The sequence below is a fragment of the Polyodon spathula genome, unplaced genomic scaffold (genome assembly GCF_017654505.1).
Source record: "Polyodon spathula isolate WHYD16114869_AA unplaced genomic scaffold, ASM1765450v1 scaffolds_1565, whole genome shotgun sequence".
NCBI classification, from domain to species: Eukaryota; Metazoa; Chordata; class Actinopteri; order Acipenseriformes; family Polyodontidae; genus Polyodon; species Polyodon spathula.
Window position 1 is genome coordinate 20001 of NW_024473042.1, and position 16665 is coordinate 36665.

Sequence of the window (16665 nt, forward strand, 5' to 3'; positions counted from 1 at the left end):
GCCCCGTGCGCTCCCATCACGCGGTCTACACCTGGGAGAAAGACGACTGCATCAAGAGCTACACCTGCCCGGCCACCGGGGAGTCCTGCCTCCTTGTCTCCACCGAGGGGCTCCCCATGGGCCCGGGCGTCTTCCGTTGCTACGCGCTGGAGGACGGAGTCAGAGAGGAGATAGTGTCTTACAGGCTGGTCTTCAGCAGCGCCCCCCTGTGGGCGCCGTCTGCAGCACTGGCTGCGTTCTGTGTAGCTCTGGGCTCCGGTCTGATGTAGGTTGGGGGAGAAGCAAGGTGTGATGTGGGTGTGACACAGGGATGGGGGATAAGGCTCCCGTTGCATAGCAGTTTGATCCCTTCCTGGTTTTATTAAGGGTTTAATAAGCTAATTAAACCCCTAATAAAACCTGAGCTTGTTGCTAAATTATATATATATATATATATATATATATATATATATATATATATATATATATATATATATATATATATATATATAGCACAGCACTGTGCATTATTATTAGAACACCCCATTGCTTCTGACAAAACGCTGGAACTGAAAATCTGGGGAAATGGTCAAATTAGCGATTGTCTAATTTAATTGACGACTTCAATAGGCCACCCGTGCAATTCATTTCAAACAGTAAAGAGAAAAGGAACACAGAGCCGCACACGGTAAAACGCAGGAGGCTTTTTAGAAGCTGTTTAAGACGCCTGATTAAAGCACAAAGCTGTTTGACATTTTCACACACGAGTGTGTTTCTGCATCCCTGATTACTGAGCGGAGATTGAAATCCTCCCACCCAGAGGTGTTTGCATGCAGGCGGGTAGATGAAGAAGGAGATCGATGAAGCATCTGGAGGTGCTCTGATACATTTGCACGCTGCTGTACCTACATAAACGCGCATTTTGCACGTGATTACAGAACCCAGTGCTGATCTGAACTAGACCGGCGTTCGTCTGAACTAACCGAGCATGGACTGGGAAAACAAAGCGCAAGTTTAATTAACGGGGACGCCCACACGAGGGCGCTGCTGTGCAAATAATTTATTATTATTTTTTTTTTAATGTGTATTCAATCTTCTACACAAACCCAGGTCTCCTCTATCTTCTCAATGTGGTTTCTAACCGATCAAGCCGTGCCAAACGCTTTACTGTCGCGCATTCTTAGTCTTTGACTGCGACTTTTCTACGCCTGTACACTTTTTTTGTGGTCGGGGTGCCAAATTCCTTCTTGCTCTACATTCCACGATTTTCTTTCTCCGAATCGTGTCATCTTTGTAATACAAACTGCTATTTTCTTACCCAGCGACAGACTAACCAATCCCTTATAGTTAATCTCATTGACTTTGTACAGTATTATTGAAGTAGAAGAAAAATAAAAAGTCTTGCGGCGCCCTCTATGGCCCATTCGGTGGTAGTGCTAAAAAAAAAAAAAAAAAAAAAGTCTAGTTCAGAATTCTGTCAAAGCTTAGCTTTGCTCGTGGTATTGAAGACAGACACAGCGAACAGAATTTTAATTCTTGAAAAAAACAAACTCCACATCTAAAATTAGGCCAAGTACTTTATAGTGTTTCAATTACCAAGGGAGTTGCGCCATCTATTGTCAAAATGATGAAATTGCAGTTTGTTTTTTTTAAATACTATAAATGCAATGCCACCTAGTGGACAAGCTTTGCAATTACAGTTTTTTTTTTTTTGTTTTTTTTTTTTTTTTTTTTCATCTGCTGAGCAGCTGTATTGTAATTGAGCCCCTGGTCCTGTATTTCGGAGGTCAGTCTGCTGTTGGGTTTGTTCAATAACGAATAGCTGCACAGATTAACGGTGTCCTGTAATGTATAGAAATAAATAGCATTTGAATCAGAGAGGCGAGGCAGCTGTAAGGAGGTTAGGATGCTCAGAACTGTATTATTATTATTATTATTATTATTATTATTATTATTATTATTATTATTATTATTATTTATTTATTTGGTAGTCTTTCTCCTAGGTGGCGTACAGGACAGTACAGGGTTGCAAGCAGCAGTATTTTGAATGAGCTGAAAGGAGCGGATAACCAAAGCAGGGGGACCAGCAATGAGAGTTACAGGCGTCAGGTCTGGAGAGTGCGAGAGTTCCGCTCAAAGCTTGTGATCAGGTTATACACAGGGAAACACGCTTCATGCTTTCCTTTCTGTATATATCGAGTTTTGTTTTTCAAATAAAACATGTATATGTATTGATAATAATAATATCAATAGGATGTACTCAATTGTAATCCAAATTCATGGAGAAAGCCAAGTTTATATACATAAATAAAGTCTGACAACATAAGACAATGAGTCGTGTGTGTGTGCGTGTGTGTTTGTGTGTTCTGTGTGTGTGTGTGTGTGTGTGTGTGTGTTTGTGTGTGTGTGTGTGTGTGTGTGTGTGTGTGTGTGTTTGTGTGTGTGTGTGTGTGTGTGTGTGTGTGTGTGTGTGTTTGTGTTTGTGTGTGTGTGTGTGTGTGTGTGTGTGTGTGTGTGTGTGTGTGTGTGTGTGTGTGTGTGTGTGTGTGTGTGTGTGTGTGTGTGTGTGTGTGTGTGTGTGTGTGTGTGTGTGTGTGTGTGTGTGTGTGTTTCAGTGTGTCGCTGTTTTGTTATTGTTGTTGCTATTTTATAATTGATTTATTCGACAGACGTCTTTATCCCAGGCGACTCACTCAGGTGTTACAGGGCAGCGCAGGGTTACAATGCAAGCTTCATATTGAAACACAGTGTAGTTTACAGCAAGTGCAAATAAAACTGCTAGAATACAATATGAACTAGGATGCCGTGTATAATAATAACACTGCTAGAATACAATATGAACTAGGATGCCGTGTATAATAATAACACTGCTAGAATCCAATATGAACTAGGATGCCGTGTATAATAATAACACTGCTAGAATACAATATGAACTAGGATGCTGTGTATAATAATAACACTGCTAGAATACAATATGAACTAGGATGCCGTGTATAATAATAACACTGCTAGAATACAATATGAACTAGGATGCTGTGTATAATAATAACACTGCTAGAATACAATATGAACTCGGATGCAGCCAGTTAGGATCACAGCAGTTCTATCTCCAGTGACTGTTAGCAGTGCAATAGTGCAAGGATAGCGCATCAGCTGAGGATCCAGGACCGCGGTGCTGAGGGCAGGCGAGTCCAGAGCACAGCAGGAGGGGCGGATCAAGAGATTACAAGCGCAGTCTAAAACAGGTAGGGCGTGTTTTTATTTGACATAGGATTTCATGACACTGCTTTTAAAGTTCAAATCACAGGCTTGTAAATAAAGGCAGCAGCCTGGTGCCCCGGGCTCTGGCACAGCACACGAATGCATGCATTGAAATCACGCAGGGTTTGTCACGGAAATATCGTGACAGTTGGCGACGCTGGTAACCTACAAAGTCTAACAATTCAACATTTCCCAAGAAAAGCCTGGATTTAATTTCCTTGCAGAAAACATTCCATAGCTATAAAAAAAAAAAAAAAAAAAAAAAAAAACTTTAGAATAAAGAAGAGCAGCGATTGGCCAAATCAGAAACAGGTCGGCCCCTCTATCTATCATTGGTGGAAAGGGCCGTCCCTCGTCTTGCTATTGGAGGGATAGAAGCCGAGCTAACGGTACACGCCAAATCGCTGCTCTGATTGGCCAGGAGTAGCAGACAGGTGCGTGTGTGTGTGTGTGTGTGGAGACGGGGCGATCGGGACCCCGGCGCATGATTGGACAAAAGGGCCTCCCGGTCTGATGCCGATTGGCTGTTAGTCGACGGGTGTCGAATATGATTGGCCGGGAGGGGTGAATGGAGCGGAGGCCGTGGTAGTGAGAGGACTCATGCAAGGAGCAGGTTGGCGTTTTTGAAACACAAATTTTTTTTTTTTTTTTTTTTAAAAAGCGGAGAGCAACACGGAGCCAGGTGAGGATTTTGAGGATGAATTTGTTAATGTTTATGATAGTTTAACCACACTGTAGAAACGACGTCATGTGCCCCTCAGCGTGACTTCATACCAGCGAGGTTGCACGGCGATGTTGTTCAGTTTATGGATCATTTTTACAGCTTTGCTGCAGAACAGTTTAATAACAGGTTGATGGCCAGTCTGCTGCTTGTAATGCGCCGGGCTGTCCCCTTTCTCCCTGCGGCGAAGCGCGAAAGTCCAATCAATTTTGAGACCGGGGTCGTTGCGTGCTTGCTGTGCGCAAAATGTTTTTGATGCACAACATCCGCGTGTGTTGTCCAAGTTTACTCGTACGTGCAATTTAATATAACAATTGCGTCTGTGTAAAACACGCACACGCACACGCACACGCACACGCACACACACACGACACCTCCTATATACCGAGGTCCTATTGGAAGAGACTCTGCAGCAGCAGCAGCAGTTGTTGATGATGCAGAGTTCACCCCTCCTGGTCTCTGCAAGTCGCTCTGGATAAAAGCGTCTGCTCATAATAAAGTATGCATTTTGTTTTAACTGACTTGCAGGTTGTTTCCTCCAGTGTAAAGGTTTCGAGTGAAGATTCAGGGGCTGGGGTGGATCTGGGTGTCACAGAGTGTCACGTCTTGCTCAGCTACAGAACTGGCAACGTGCAAAAGCTGTGAGGCATCAGCATGGCATGAATCCTTCATGAATTCAAGTGAAGCCTGTTTTCACTGCGGGGGGCGGGGGGGGTGAAATCCCAGTCCGAGTTCGACAGACAGAGGCAGAGAGCAAGTCACGTTTCCCCCCTTGCTGATACTGCCAGACTGCTGGACCCCCTGTGTTAAGGCTCGTTGATTTTTTGCTGTAGGTCCCACCTTGCCCGGGTCTTGAGGAAGATGCCAGGCGTGGGCGAGGCCTCGTGGAACAGCCTGACCACGGGGCAGAAGGTGGCTCTGGCCCTGGGGGTGCCCGCCAGCGCCACCATCGGATACATGCTGTACCACAGATACAGGGGTGGCACAGGTACAGACAGCAGGGCTGCGAATGAGACTCCCCTTGCACAGCAGTGCCACCCAGTCCAGGTTTTACTACCAGCTTGATCAGCCCCAGTGGGTCTAGGCAACAAGCTCAGGTGTGTCTTATTATTAAACTCCTAGTGAAACCAGGAATGGATCAGGCCGCTATGCGACGGGAGTCTCGTTCCCATCCCTGTATTAAGTTTCTCTTAGCGTCCTAGGTAAGACTTGTAATCAAATCGGTCTCTTTTTATGCTGCATGAGTTTATCGAACAGGATGGAGGTTAGTTCCAGTTTTTCCAGTCCAGTTCAGTCGTGGATGTAATTGTGAGATGTTGGAATTGACTGAAAGGGAGTGGAATTGGTTTTAGCGATCCTGTCAAGATGAGACACTGGTAACAGCACAGCTACTGAATTTGTTATATATATTAGTCCTTGTAACTGCGTTTTTAAATGGTTTTGTAGGAGGAAAGAGCTTCAGTGACCAGGGGGAGAATGCCCCGGGAACCAGGGTTACAATCCCGGCGGACGTGCTCCACTCCATCGCCCGACGGAAAGGGTCTTTCCTGAAGCAGGTAAAAACTTCGATGGGTTGGGATTCAGGTCTGCCGTCCGCGTTCCCCGAGCGTGTCGGCGAGGTCCGTCCCTCGCCGTGTGCAGCCAGCTCCGAGTCAGAGCTAGCGGCACAGCGAAAAGAGAGCTCAGAACGACGTCGATTTAAAATCGTTAGTGTAGTGAAAACCTATTGCGGTTTTTAAGGCTGAAATGCTGTCGTGCTAGATGTGCGGACAGACAGCCGCGCTCCCCGCTCCCTCCCTCGCGCGCCCGGGTGACTGCGCAATGCTGTTCTTGTCTCTGATCAGCTGCAGCAGCAGAGCGGCGCTCGGGTTGAGATCCAGGCGGACGCTTTGGGGGTCCAGGAGGAGGAGGAGGAGGAGGAGGACAGGACCTCCAGGACCTTCCTTATCCGGGGCTCCCCGGAGCAGGTGAGCCGAGCCCGGGTCGCCATCGCCAGGCTGGTGTCCGAAAACCAGCAGGTCACCGTGAAGATGGAGGTGCCCAAGGCTGCAGTGGGGCGCATCATAGGTAAGTAGGGGGTCAGCGTTTTGGCTGTTTATTTGAGGCGACTCACTCAGGTGTTACAGGGCAGCACAGGGTTACAATGCAAGCTTCATATTGAAGCACAGTGCAGTTTACAGCAAGTGCAAATCACATTACTAGAATGCAATATGAACTAGGATGCCGTGTATAATAATAACACTGCTAGAATACAATATGAACTAGGATGCCGTGTATAATAATAACACTGCTAGAATACAATATGAACTAGGATGCTGTGTATAATAATAACACTGCTAGAATACAATATGAACTAGGATGCTGTGTATAATAATAACACTGCTAGAATACAATATGAACTAGGATGCGTGTATAATAATAACACTGCTAGAATCCAATATGAACTAGGATGCCGTGTATAATAATAACACTGCTAGAATACAATATGAACTAGGATGCCGTGTATAATAATAACACTGCTAGAATCCAATATGAACTAGGATGCCGTGTATAATAATAACACTGCTAGAATACAATATGAACTAGGATGCCGTGTATAATAATAACACTGCTAGAATACAATATGAACTAGGATGCCGTGTATAATAATAACACTGCTAGAATCCAGTATGAACTAGGATGCTGTGTATAATAATAACACTGCTAGAATCCAATATGAACTAGGATGCTGTGTATAATAATAACACTGCTAGAATACAATATGAACTGGGATGCGTGTATAATAATAACACTGCTAGAATCCAATATGAACTAGGATGCCGTGTATAATAATAACACTGCTAGAATACAATATGAACTAGGATGCCGTGTATAATAATACTGCTAGAATACAATATGAACTAGGATGCTGTGTATAATAATAACACTGCTAGAATACAATATGAACTAGGATGCTGTGTATAGAATAACACTGCTAGAATACAATATGAACTAGGATGCCGTGTATAATAATAATAACACTGCTAGAATACATGAACTAGGATGAACTAATAATAACCTGCTAGTATGAACTAGGATGCCGTGTATAATAATAACACTGCTAGAATACAATATGAACTAGGATGCCGTGTATAATAATAACACTGCTAGAATACAATATGAACTAGGATGCCGTGTATAATAATAACACTGCTAGAATCCAATATGAACTAGGATGCCGTGTATAATAATAACACTGCTAGAATACAATATGAACTAGGATGCCGTGTATAATAATAACACTGCTAGAATACAATATGAACTAGGATGCCGTGTATAATAATAACACTGCTAGAATACAATATGAACTAGGATGCCGTGTATAATAATAACACTGCTAGAATCCAATATGAACTAGGATGCCGTGTATAATAATAACACTGCTAGAATACAATATGAACTAGGATGCCGTGTATAATAATAACACTGCTAGAATACAATATGAACTAGGATGCCGTGTATAATAATAACACTGCTAGAATGAACTAGGATGCCGTGTATAATAATAACACTGCTAGAATCCAGTATGAACTAGGATGCTGTGTATAATAATAACACTGCTAGAATCCAATATGAACTAGGATGCTGTGTATAATAACACAATACAAAATGAGGAGACAACAAGTTAGTGTTGCAATTTCTATGCACAGTGACAGATGAGATGAGTTTAATGAGACTCACCTGTGCTTGTTACCTACACACACTGTGGCTAATCAAGCTCATAGTAAAACCTGGAACGGGTGACACTGCTACACAATAGGAGTCATATTTCCATTCTGCTGTGTGTCACATATACAGACATGGATGGAAGGAAGACTCCCATAGCAGGTTTTACTATGAACTTGATTAGTCTGTGTGTACAGGTAACAAGCTCAGGTGTGTTTCAACTCTTAGTAAAACCAGGACCGGATCAAACCGCAGTGAAACAGGAGCCTTATTTCCATCCCTGTTGCTCAATAGACACATGGAGACGAGATTAAAAATAAATAAACTGTGTAGTTCTATAGGGTGAGGCAGAGCTTCTGTCCAGAGCTGTAGGCGTCTCTAAACAAGCCTCGCCTTTTACTGTTGAAGGTCGCGGTGGGGAGTCCATCAAAGCGCTCTGCCTGAACTCTGGGGCCCGCGTAAACTGCCCTCGGGAGAAGAGCGGACGCAGCCTGGGAGAGAAGGGGTTAATAACCATCACAGGGACCGGGAAAGAGGTGGAGATTGCCAAGGTGGGTCAGGGTGGTTTTTTTCAGATGGCATTTTGTTTATTTTTGTACGTGGCAGATGTTTTTAACCAAGGCGACTCTCGCCGACGTTACAGAGCACTACGCTAGACTTTGTGGTTTTCACTTTGCACTGGAGCGCGGAATCAGATTCGGCCCTGTTGCCCCAAACTCACTGAGACTGCCTCTTGAGAAGGGTTAGGTTTCGATTTAAAAACGAACTCTGGATCATTCTCACTCACACGCACACACACGCTTCCAAAACTAACCAAAACGGCATCTCCTTTTGAAATAAAATCTGCTGAAAGCTACAGGAGCGTGGCTGCCCCCTGTGTTACCGCTGTTTCGTTCTTAAGGAGCTGATCATGGAAAAGGTTATCGAGGAGGAAGTGTTCCGGAAGAGGATTCTCCAATCGACAGCCAAGAGGCACCAGAGGAAGCAGCCACCTCTGGGGCAGGGGGAGGGAGGCGCGGTGGGGGCTGTGCTGGGGAACGGGACCCCCTCCTCAGCCAGGAGGTCAGAGTTCATGCAGGAAGACCAGAGAACCGCGGAACAGGATGACCAGGGCCAGACAGACCAGCTGGGGTCACCCCTGGACGTCGCCAAATTCCAAAGCAAGTAAACTTAAGAAAAAAAATCTGTTGGCACATTCAAAACTTATATAACTTAGAAAGACCGTCTTGCTGCCATGCATTGGTCAGAGATGGTAAATCCAGCATAACAAAAACCAAACTGTGCTAAATGAATCGTGTACAGATCGCAGGATCGTCTGCTGTAGCTAGCCCTGTTCTCAATTGGGACCCTCTTCTCTTTATCCCCCCCCAGTTCCCAGTCCGGATCTCAGTTTCTCTCCGGATGAGCACCTGGAAGTGTACGTCTCGGCCAGCGAGAATCCCGGACACTTCTGGATTCAGATCCTGGGGGCGCGCTCCTTGCACCTGGACCAGCTGACTGGAGAGATGACCCGCTACTACGCCAGCTCGGGCCAGAGGGTAACCCTGCGTCAGGGAAAGAGGGTTTTTTTAAAAGGCCAGTCTGTGTGAACACGCTGCTGTTTGTGTTCTCGTCCCAGGAGGAGGTGCTGCATGCCGCGGCAGGCGATATCGTAGCCGCCCCTTACAGGCAGGAGGGGTCCTGGCACCGAGCGAGGGTCCTGGGGTTCCTGGAAAACGGGAACGCCGACGTCTACTATGTGGATTTCGGGGATAACTGGGAGGTCCCTCCCGGCAGAATCCGCTCCCTCAGGTAGGGGAGGAGGGAGTGGGGTTGTCCCGCAGCGTCTCCGCTGGGGGTGTGTACAGCTTAGGGTTTGAACCCCGAAATGTTTAAATCAGATGTTTACTATTATTCTGAAGCCACTGCCAAGATCATGTGTGTGTTCTTTTTATTTTAGAAATTTGAGAACCAGTTTTGTGTTGAACTATGGAGTTCGAGAATTTGCCAGGCCAAACCTTTGGGGTGGGTGGGGGAATCCACATAAGCATTATAAAATCGATCAGTAGGTAGCAGTGGTACGATTACCCACGACTGGAAAGGATGGAGAGGTTTGTGGTCGTGTTTGTAAAGCAGGCAGTAGGATGTCTCTTGGTGCAGGAGATGACAGCTCCTGCACGATGGGAGTTGCACACGAGATTCACTTATATTCAAAGTCTTTTCTGTTTGATAACAGCCTTACATGCAGTCTCATCCACACTTACGTTGTAGAGCATCGTTAATAATAATAATAATAATAATTACACTCTAATGGAGGGCTTGTCATGACGACTAAAAACAATTCCTTCATTTTGTCAAGAAGGCCCAATGCTTCAAGCTTTGCACTGGACCAAAAACTTCCTAAATCTGCCCCAGTATTTACACAGCGTTGCAAATCTACAGCTCTTGTTTGTTTTTTTTCCCAGTGTGTGTGTGTGTGTGTTTTTTTTTGTCTCTTCAGGAGTGATTTTTTAAGCCTGCCGTTCCAAGCCATCGAATGCAGCCTGGCTGGAGTCAGCCCAGCCGGTGAGTGGAAAGCACTTCTAATGAAATTCAGCTTCTCCTTGTCCAGACTCCTTGAGAGTTTCTTTCTGGTGCGCACAGCCCATGAGCTGCACCCAGTCGCGAGGAATTGGAATTGATGCTCGGGAGACGTTAATAATCGTTGTGATTGATTGACTGATTGTGCGGCCGCTTCTTTCTCTGGAAGCCGGTTTAATTGACTCGCAAACAGCGTCTTCAGTTGAAGTCAAGCTGCCGCTGTTGAAGCTCGTTTTTAACTGAAACGCCGCTGCGCTGCAGTTCTGATCAGCGACGACATGTCGGAATCGACCAGTACGAGGTGCATCACGTGACAGCCTCGAGCCAATCACGTTGGCGCTCGCGTCTTCGTTGACGACACAAGCAGAGAGGCTGCAAAGGTGGTTCGCTGTGGAATTAGCTCTGTGATCAGTGGGCACTTGGACTCGGTTGCTGAGTTAAAAACCCCGCGCTGATCCTGCAGCCGGCACGGAGCTTCAGAACTGCCCTTGTTGTCTTGCGCCATTGAAATGACCGACCGAATGGGATTGCTTACTGTTTCGTTTCAAAAGCAGAAGCGGCTCCCCTTTATTCACGCGAACCCCGCCACGCAGTACCATTGTGACGAAGCTTGTCCATCGTTTTAAACGATCGCTTTTAATACCAACGAGTCTCTTATTTAAAAATGAACGCGTTTCTCGGTGCTTCTCAGCGTGCGATCGAGGTACACAAACGGCTTAACAAGGATTGATTTGCTTTCTTAAAGGAGAGGAGAAAAGTTTGGGTTTGGGGGGGGCTCTTTTCAAACCCAAACGGGACCCCAGACAGTTGTAATCGGTGCGTCACTGCCCCGGTGACGGTGACGCCCCCCCCCCCCCCCCCCCCCCCCCGGTTTCTTCGTTTCAGCCGAAGCCTGGACCGAGGAAGCGCTGGATGAGTTTGACAGGATGACCTCCTGCGCCGAATGGAAGCCCCTCCTGGCCAAACTGTGCAGCTACTCCCAGACCGGTGTGACCACGTGGCCCAACGTCCGGCTGTACGACCACAGCGACGGAAAGGTGAGCCGCGGCCGGTCCTGCAGCTTTCATCCCTGCTGGAATGATTGGGAGTAGCCTGGGAAGTGAGCGGCGCTCCGATTGCATGAGCGGTTTTCAGCAGAGTGCGTGGGCCCCCCTATAGAATGAACTAATTGGGCTTCATAAAGTCAAATGAAACTGAATCCCAAATCATCTTGAAACATTGTTAATTACCTCTAGTGGGGTCTATAATCTTAGATCTCAGGCTGTTCCAAGTTTCAGTTCCTGAGGAATTTGGGGGGGGGGGGACACACGACCGTCTACTCCTGTCGCTGCCTCTCCCGCACCTCTTCAACCCTCCTCCCCTAGTTCAGTTCAGAGCGGTCCGGTTCACCCCCACCAACCCGTGTTCTTCTCCCCCAGAACCTGGACATTGGTGAAGAACTGATCCGATTGGGCCACGCCGTCCGGAACCAGAAGGGTACTGGAGATGGGACAGGCCCAACAGAGAAGGGTGACTCCAACCCAGTGTCACTGCAGAAGATGCTGGTGAGTTGTTGTTGTTGTTGTTAATAATTGGTTATAAAGTGACTCAGAGACTAGGGGGTGAACTCACCAACTTCTGCTTAGAGACACTTTTTCTTGTTTCCAAACGTTTTCTTTGTGTTTTTTGTGTATTTGTTCGTTTAGGATGATGTCACAGGAGCAACCTCGGAGCTGAGTCTGTCCTGCCGTAGCCTCACCTCAGGTAACGACTTATTTTGTACCCGAAGGGATTATCGTCTGATTTCTTTTAAAACGGGGCTTTCAAAAGCCAGCTTTTCCAGTCCAGGTCTTTGTTCCAACCCTGTTCTCGACCAACAGAGTAAGCTTTTGTACTGAAACTTAAAGTGTGTGTGTGTGTGTGTGTGTGTGTGTGTGTGTGTGTGTGTGGGTGAGGGTCTTGTTTTCATTCCTGGCGTTTGCATGTTTATTAATGAGCTGCTCCTGTCAAGGCGTTCCGGAGCGAGGCTGGGTGTCGGAACGGTTCGGGCTGGAGTGCGGCGGAGGTCCCGCGGAGGTGATGCGCTGCGACGTGGAGCGTCCGCTCTCCCCCCTCTGCCACCCCCCCTCCCCCCGCAGCCTGGACTCTGCCGGCTGCTTCTCCTCCTCCGTGGGCGAGCGCACAGACCTCTCGGGAGAGCTTCTGTCCGCCGCCTCGGGCGCAGGGATCCGGCCGGCGTCTTTCAGCTCCTCCCCCCGCGAAACTGAGCTGCGTTCAACAAGCCTGCCGCCCTGCGATAACGCAACCTCCACGGCGACTGCTGCGGGCAAGACCCTCGCTAAAGACAGGCCGGCAGCAGCAGCGTGCGTTCGCGCTCCAGACGGACCGCTCCCCTCGCCGCCCCGCCTAGAAGATAAACCGGACGGCGAAATGGAGCCCCCTCTCTCCCCCGTGGAGCTTGTGACGACCCGGCTGGGGTCGGTGACCCTGTCCGACGATGTCTTCGCAGGCTCCAGCTGCTCAGGATCCACTAGCTCCTCCCCGGAAACTTCCTCGGGGTCCCCCTTGAGCGGGGCCTCCTTCACGGGCGACAGCAGCCTCTACTCCCCCAGGGGGTGTTTCTATTTTGCGTCTGCCTCGGAGGATTCCTCCTCTCTCTCGTCGTCGTCTTTTTCCTCCTCTTCCGCCCCCAGCAGTGCCTCCCTTTTGGGAGAGAAGAGTGAGATCCTCATTGACTCCAGCTGTGAGAGCCTGGGGGAGCGGGAGAGCCTGGGGAAGCAGGAGCAGCGGGAGAGCCTGGAGGAGCGGGGGACCCCGGGAGAGGTGGAGGTGACCAGGGAGGCTTTGCGGGCAGGAAAGGAGGAGGAGGAAGAGGCCCTGGAATTCCTAGCCAGGGCGCTGCGGGAGCAGAAACTCATCGTCTCTCAGTGGGACGAGACCTACGATGCCTCCAGACTGGGCTTCCTCTCCTCCGGGGAGATGGAGCTCGCGGGCATGGCTAGCGGGGAAGTCCCAGGAGCTCCGGACAGGAATTTCCCGGAGGAAGAGGCGAGGGTTTTCAAGGCCGTCTCTCAGAAGGAAACGCTTACAAAGTCGTTGACTCTCCATCTGCCTAGGGAGGGGGACGTCTGTGACTTCACAAAGGGGGACAGGTTTGACGGCGTAGGGAATTTGGGGAAAGACCGCCGCGACGTCCTGTTAGAGGGACAGGACGCCCGTGACCTTGCGAAAGTTGAGGATGAGAAAGAAGACCGGATTGATATCGCAAAGGGGTTTGGGACTGGAGAGGGCGACTTGACGCAGGGGCAGCAGGACGCCGATGAAAAAGAAGGCGGATTCGACAGAGCGGGACGTTTCGGGACGGCCCACGGTGACCCCGACGGGAAAAAACTAACGGCTTTCATCAATGAAGACGAAACGTTTCAAATTCCCGGAGAGAGGGAGGCAGCGGGTGAGGGAACCCCGGACAATGAGCAGAAAAGCTGCTTCCTCGCGAAGGAAGACGACAACCTCGGAAGAGAGCCGGGGTTCACTTCTGACGTCGTTTCGGACGAGCGAGACTCTGACGAGCGAGCGCAGGAAAGAGGAGACCACGCAAGATATTTGGGGACGGCCTCCGTACTAAAAGTGGAAGACTCGCACTTTTGGGGGGGCGACCCAGGTAAACGTCCCGGTGAACCAGGCATGGTGAGCACTCACTCACTCACTCACTCACTCACTCTGGTGTTGGGAGGGAGACATCAATCACTACTGGGTTTCTATGAAACTGTTCTTATTAATTAGTTATTTGGCAGACCCTACCCTACCATGCCCGAGTCTACAGCAGCTCAACTAGAACTGAAGAGAACCCCCTGAACTCGGATTCAAAGCAACACACTAATAAAAACACAACCGCAACAGCAAGACAGTATTTGAGTAACTGCGATGCTGCTGTGATATATAAGCTTAGACATACTAAATGAAGCGTAACGAACAACACAGCAAGCATTTTGACTCCAAGCCTTTCTCAATGGGTTGGTTTCTAAGACCCTGATTCTTATGAACGAGTCATTCAGCAGAGGCTTTTATCCAAAAGTGACTTAGAGACTGGGGTGGGGGGGGGTGAACTCTGCATCGTCAACAACTGCTGCTGCTGCTGCAGAGTCTCTTCCAATAGGACCTCGTTTGTTTTACATCTCATCCGAAGGACGGAGCACAGGGAGGTTCAGTGACTCGCTCAGGGTCACCCACACGCGCAGTGAGTCGATGGCTGAGCTGGGATTTGAACCTCCTGGTATCAAGACCCCTTTCTTAATCAACTTGCAACCAGCTGCCTTGCAAATTCCTCAGGTTGGCGCACTGAAGCTGAACCCAAAACCTGCTTTTTCAGGAGCTTGAAAGCTGGTCCCCCCGGGGAGACCTAGTTTGAGGTTTGCTGTGTCAGACCCTCCCTCCAAGTTCCAATCCCTTCTCTTTTAAGGTAGTTGCCGTCGGCCACAGCTCTAGACGGACACTCCGGTGAAGGGGACAGCAGAAGATCTCGTGGGTTCTGCTGTTCTCCTCTGCCTCGCCAGCTCTGTTTTTTTTTTCCGGGTGAAATAACACACATTAAAGTCCTGCCGAGCAGTTTCAACGCATGCGGCTCTCGCAGTTTATCCAGGTAGTGCATGAGCAACGGGTTATTAATTTGAAATAGGGTTTTATTTTTTTTAAATCCCTGGTATTCAAAATTGAAACCGTAAGTAAGCAGCTTTCAAAAACCCTTTCCTTTCTGAATAATTATTTTTTTTTTTTTAGAAGCAGCTTCAATTTCAGGCAGCGGTGAAGACGTCCTCTGATTTGGCGTGAGGCGCAGTAAGGTAGCTTTTTGGTTTTGATTCATGTTCGCTTTTCAAACGCAGCGGTTTCCCAGCCCGGGGGGGGGTAGGTAGAGCCCCTGTCTGTCTCTATCTGATCTCTCTCTCGCTGTGAACTAGACCCTGAATTGAAATGATGGTTTGCTGATTTAGATCTTTTTTTTGTTGTTGTTTTTCAGTTGCAGAGTTACTTTGTAAAAGCTAACTTGGAATCTGTAGGAGTTTTTTAAGATCTGAGAACAACCACACAGGTCTAGTTAAGCGAACGATCTGTTCAATTCAGGGTCTGGTTCAGTAACTGAGATCTCGGTTCCAGCCGACAAAGCAGGGGGTCCCTGGGGCTGCGTGTGTGTGGGTGAAATCTCTTCAGTTTGTAAACTCTCTCTGTTTTTTTAGGACCGTGATGAAGAGCAGCTGCTGTCTGGAGAGGGGGGAACTTTGCTGAACTTTCTGCTAAAACTTTTATTAATGCTGAAGCCACAGAGGTGGAAATAAGACTCCTATTGCACAGCAGTGCCACCCCCAGGCTGTCTAGACAACAAGCTCTGGTGTGTCTGAATAAACTTGCAGTAAAACCAGGAATGGATCAAACCGCTGTGCAATCGGAGTCTTATTGCCATCCCAGCGCCATAACCTTTAAAATAAATAAATAAAGAAGTGTGTTGTTTATCAGGGCGAATAATAAATTTGAATATACGGGTTTGTGCCAACGGGGGCAGTATTGTGAAACTTGTTTTGTTGTCCGTGTTGTTTTGTTTTGGGTTTTCCTGTGCATTTTAAATCCTAAAAACGAATACTTTCATGGATTACAGCTCTGGCCAAAAGTTTTGCATCGCCTAGAATTTTAGGATTTAAATAATAATAATATTAATAAAATAATTTAGATCTCTTATTTAAAACCACAAAGCGATATTGCTCATGTCTGCAGGAAGCTGTAAAAGCAGCAGTACAGCAGTATTTGTTGGTAGATTTCCAAATGTCACGTTTTTTCAATGTCTATTTTTCATTATGTACGCTGGAAAGCTACACAGCGGCGTGTGATTCAATATGGAAACGTTATCCAGCAGGTTTCATTGGACTTCATGATGCTAAATTAGTTTGTTCTACAGGGCTTTGCAAGCCCTTTCTGCACAGCTGTACAGACTGTAACGCTGCTTTTGAAATTAACCCATCGTTTGCTCAGGCTGCTGCTGTTGCTTGATTTTTGGCCCCCCCCCCCTCCGTGATGTCCTGTATAACCCATCCAGCGTTCTCTGAACTGGTTCCCTATTGCTTGTTTGTGTCTTGAAATAGTGTTCCTGACTATTGTTATTTAACAAAGATATATTCTTGTGTTCAAATATATAATGTATTGAATAAAATATTTATGTTCAAACTTAAAACCTAAAACTATGGTATATTTTATGGGATGAAGGTTTGAAGGTTTTGTAGACTAGAATCACAGTGCTGCCCTCCCTACCACCCAATAAGGCAAAATATAATCTTATATATTTTTTTAAATCGATAACAGTCACAGTGCCTCAAGCCTGCCCTGGACTGGAGGGAGCCCCCTTTCTCTTAGGGGGGTGAGGGAGGGAGGGAGCAGTTCAGTCTCCGTGCCTCAATCCTGCCCTGGACTGGAGGGAG

General features: G+C 47.4%; 2 protein-coding genes across 2 annotated transcripts in view; both read left to right on the plus strand.

The window, feature by feature from the left end:
• Nucleotides 1-469, plus strand: part of si:ch211-113g11.6 (uncharacterized protein LOC559008 homolog) — an 8080-nt gene extending 7611 nt beyond the window's left edge. The window contains exon 14 of the mRNA XM_041243058.1: nt 1-469. This exon is cut by the window's left edge and continues 69 nt beyond it. Coding sequence (XP_041098992.1) covers nt 1-269 — 269 coding nt within the window. The 3' untranslated portion in view covers nt 270-469.
• Nucleotides 470-3779: 3310 nt separating this feature from the next.
• Nucleotides 3780-16421, plus strand: tdrkh (tudor and KH domain containing). Its single transcript, XM_041243060.1, has 14 exons — nt 3780-3922; nt 4795-4949; nt 5408-5517; nt 5806-6028; nt 8075-8217; nt 8568-8826; nt 9038-9204; nt 9285-9457; nt 10146-10210; nt 11111-11262; nt 11644-11769; nt 11911-11968; nt 14981-15042; nt 15436-16421. The coding sequence occupies exons 2-13, from the start codon at nt 4823-4825 to the stop codon at nt 15019-15021; spliced, it is 1644 nt and encodes a 547-aa protein (XP_041098994.1). The 5' UTR covers nt 3780-3922; nt 4795-4822; the 3' UTR covers nt 15022-15042; nt 15436-16421.
• Nucleotides 16422-16665: the final 244 nt, after the last annotated feature.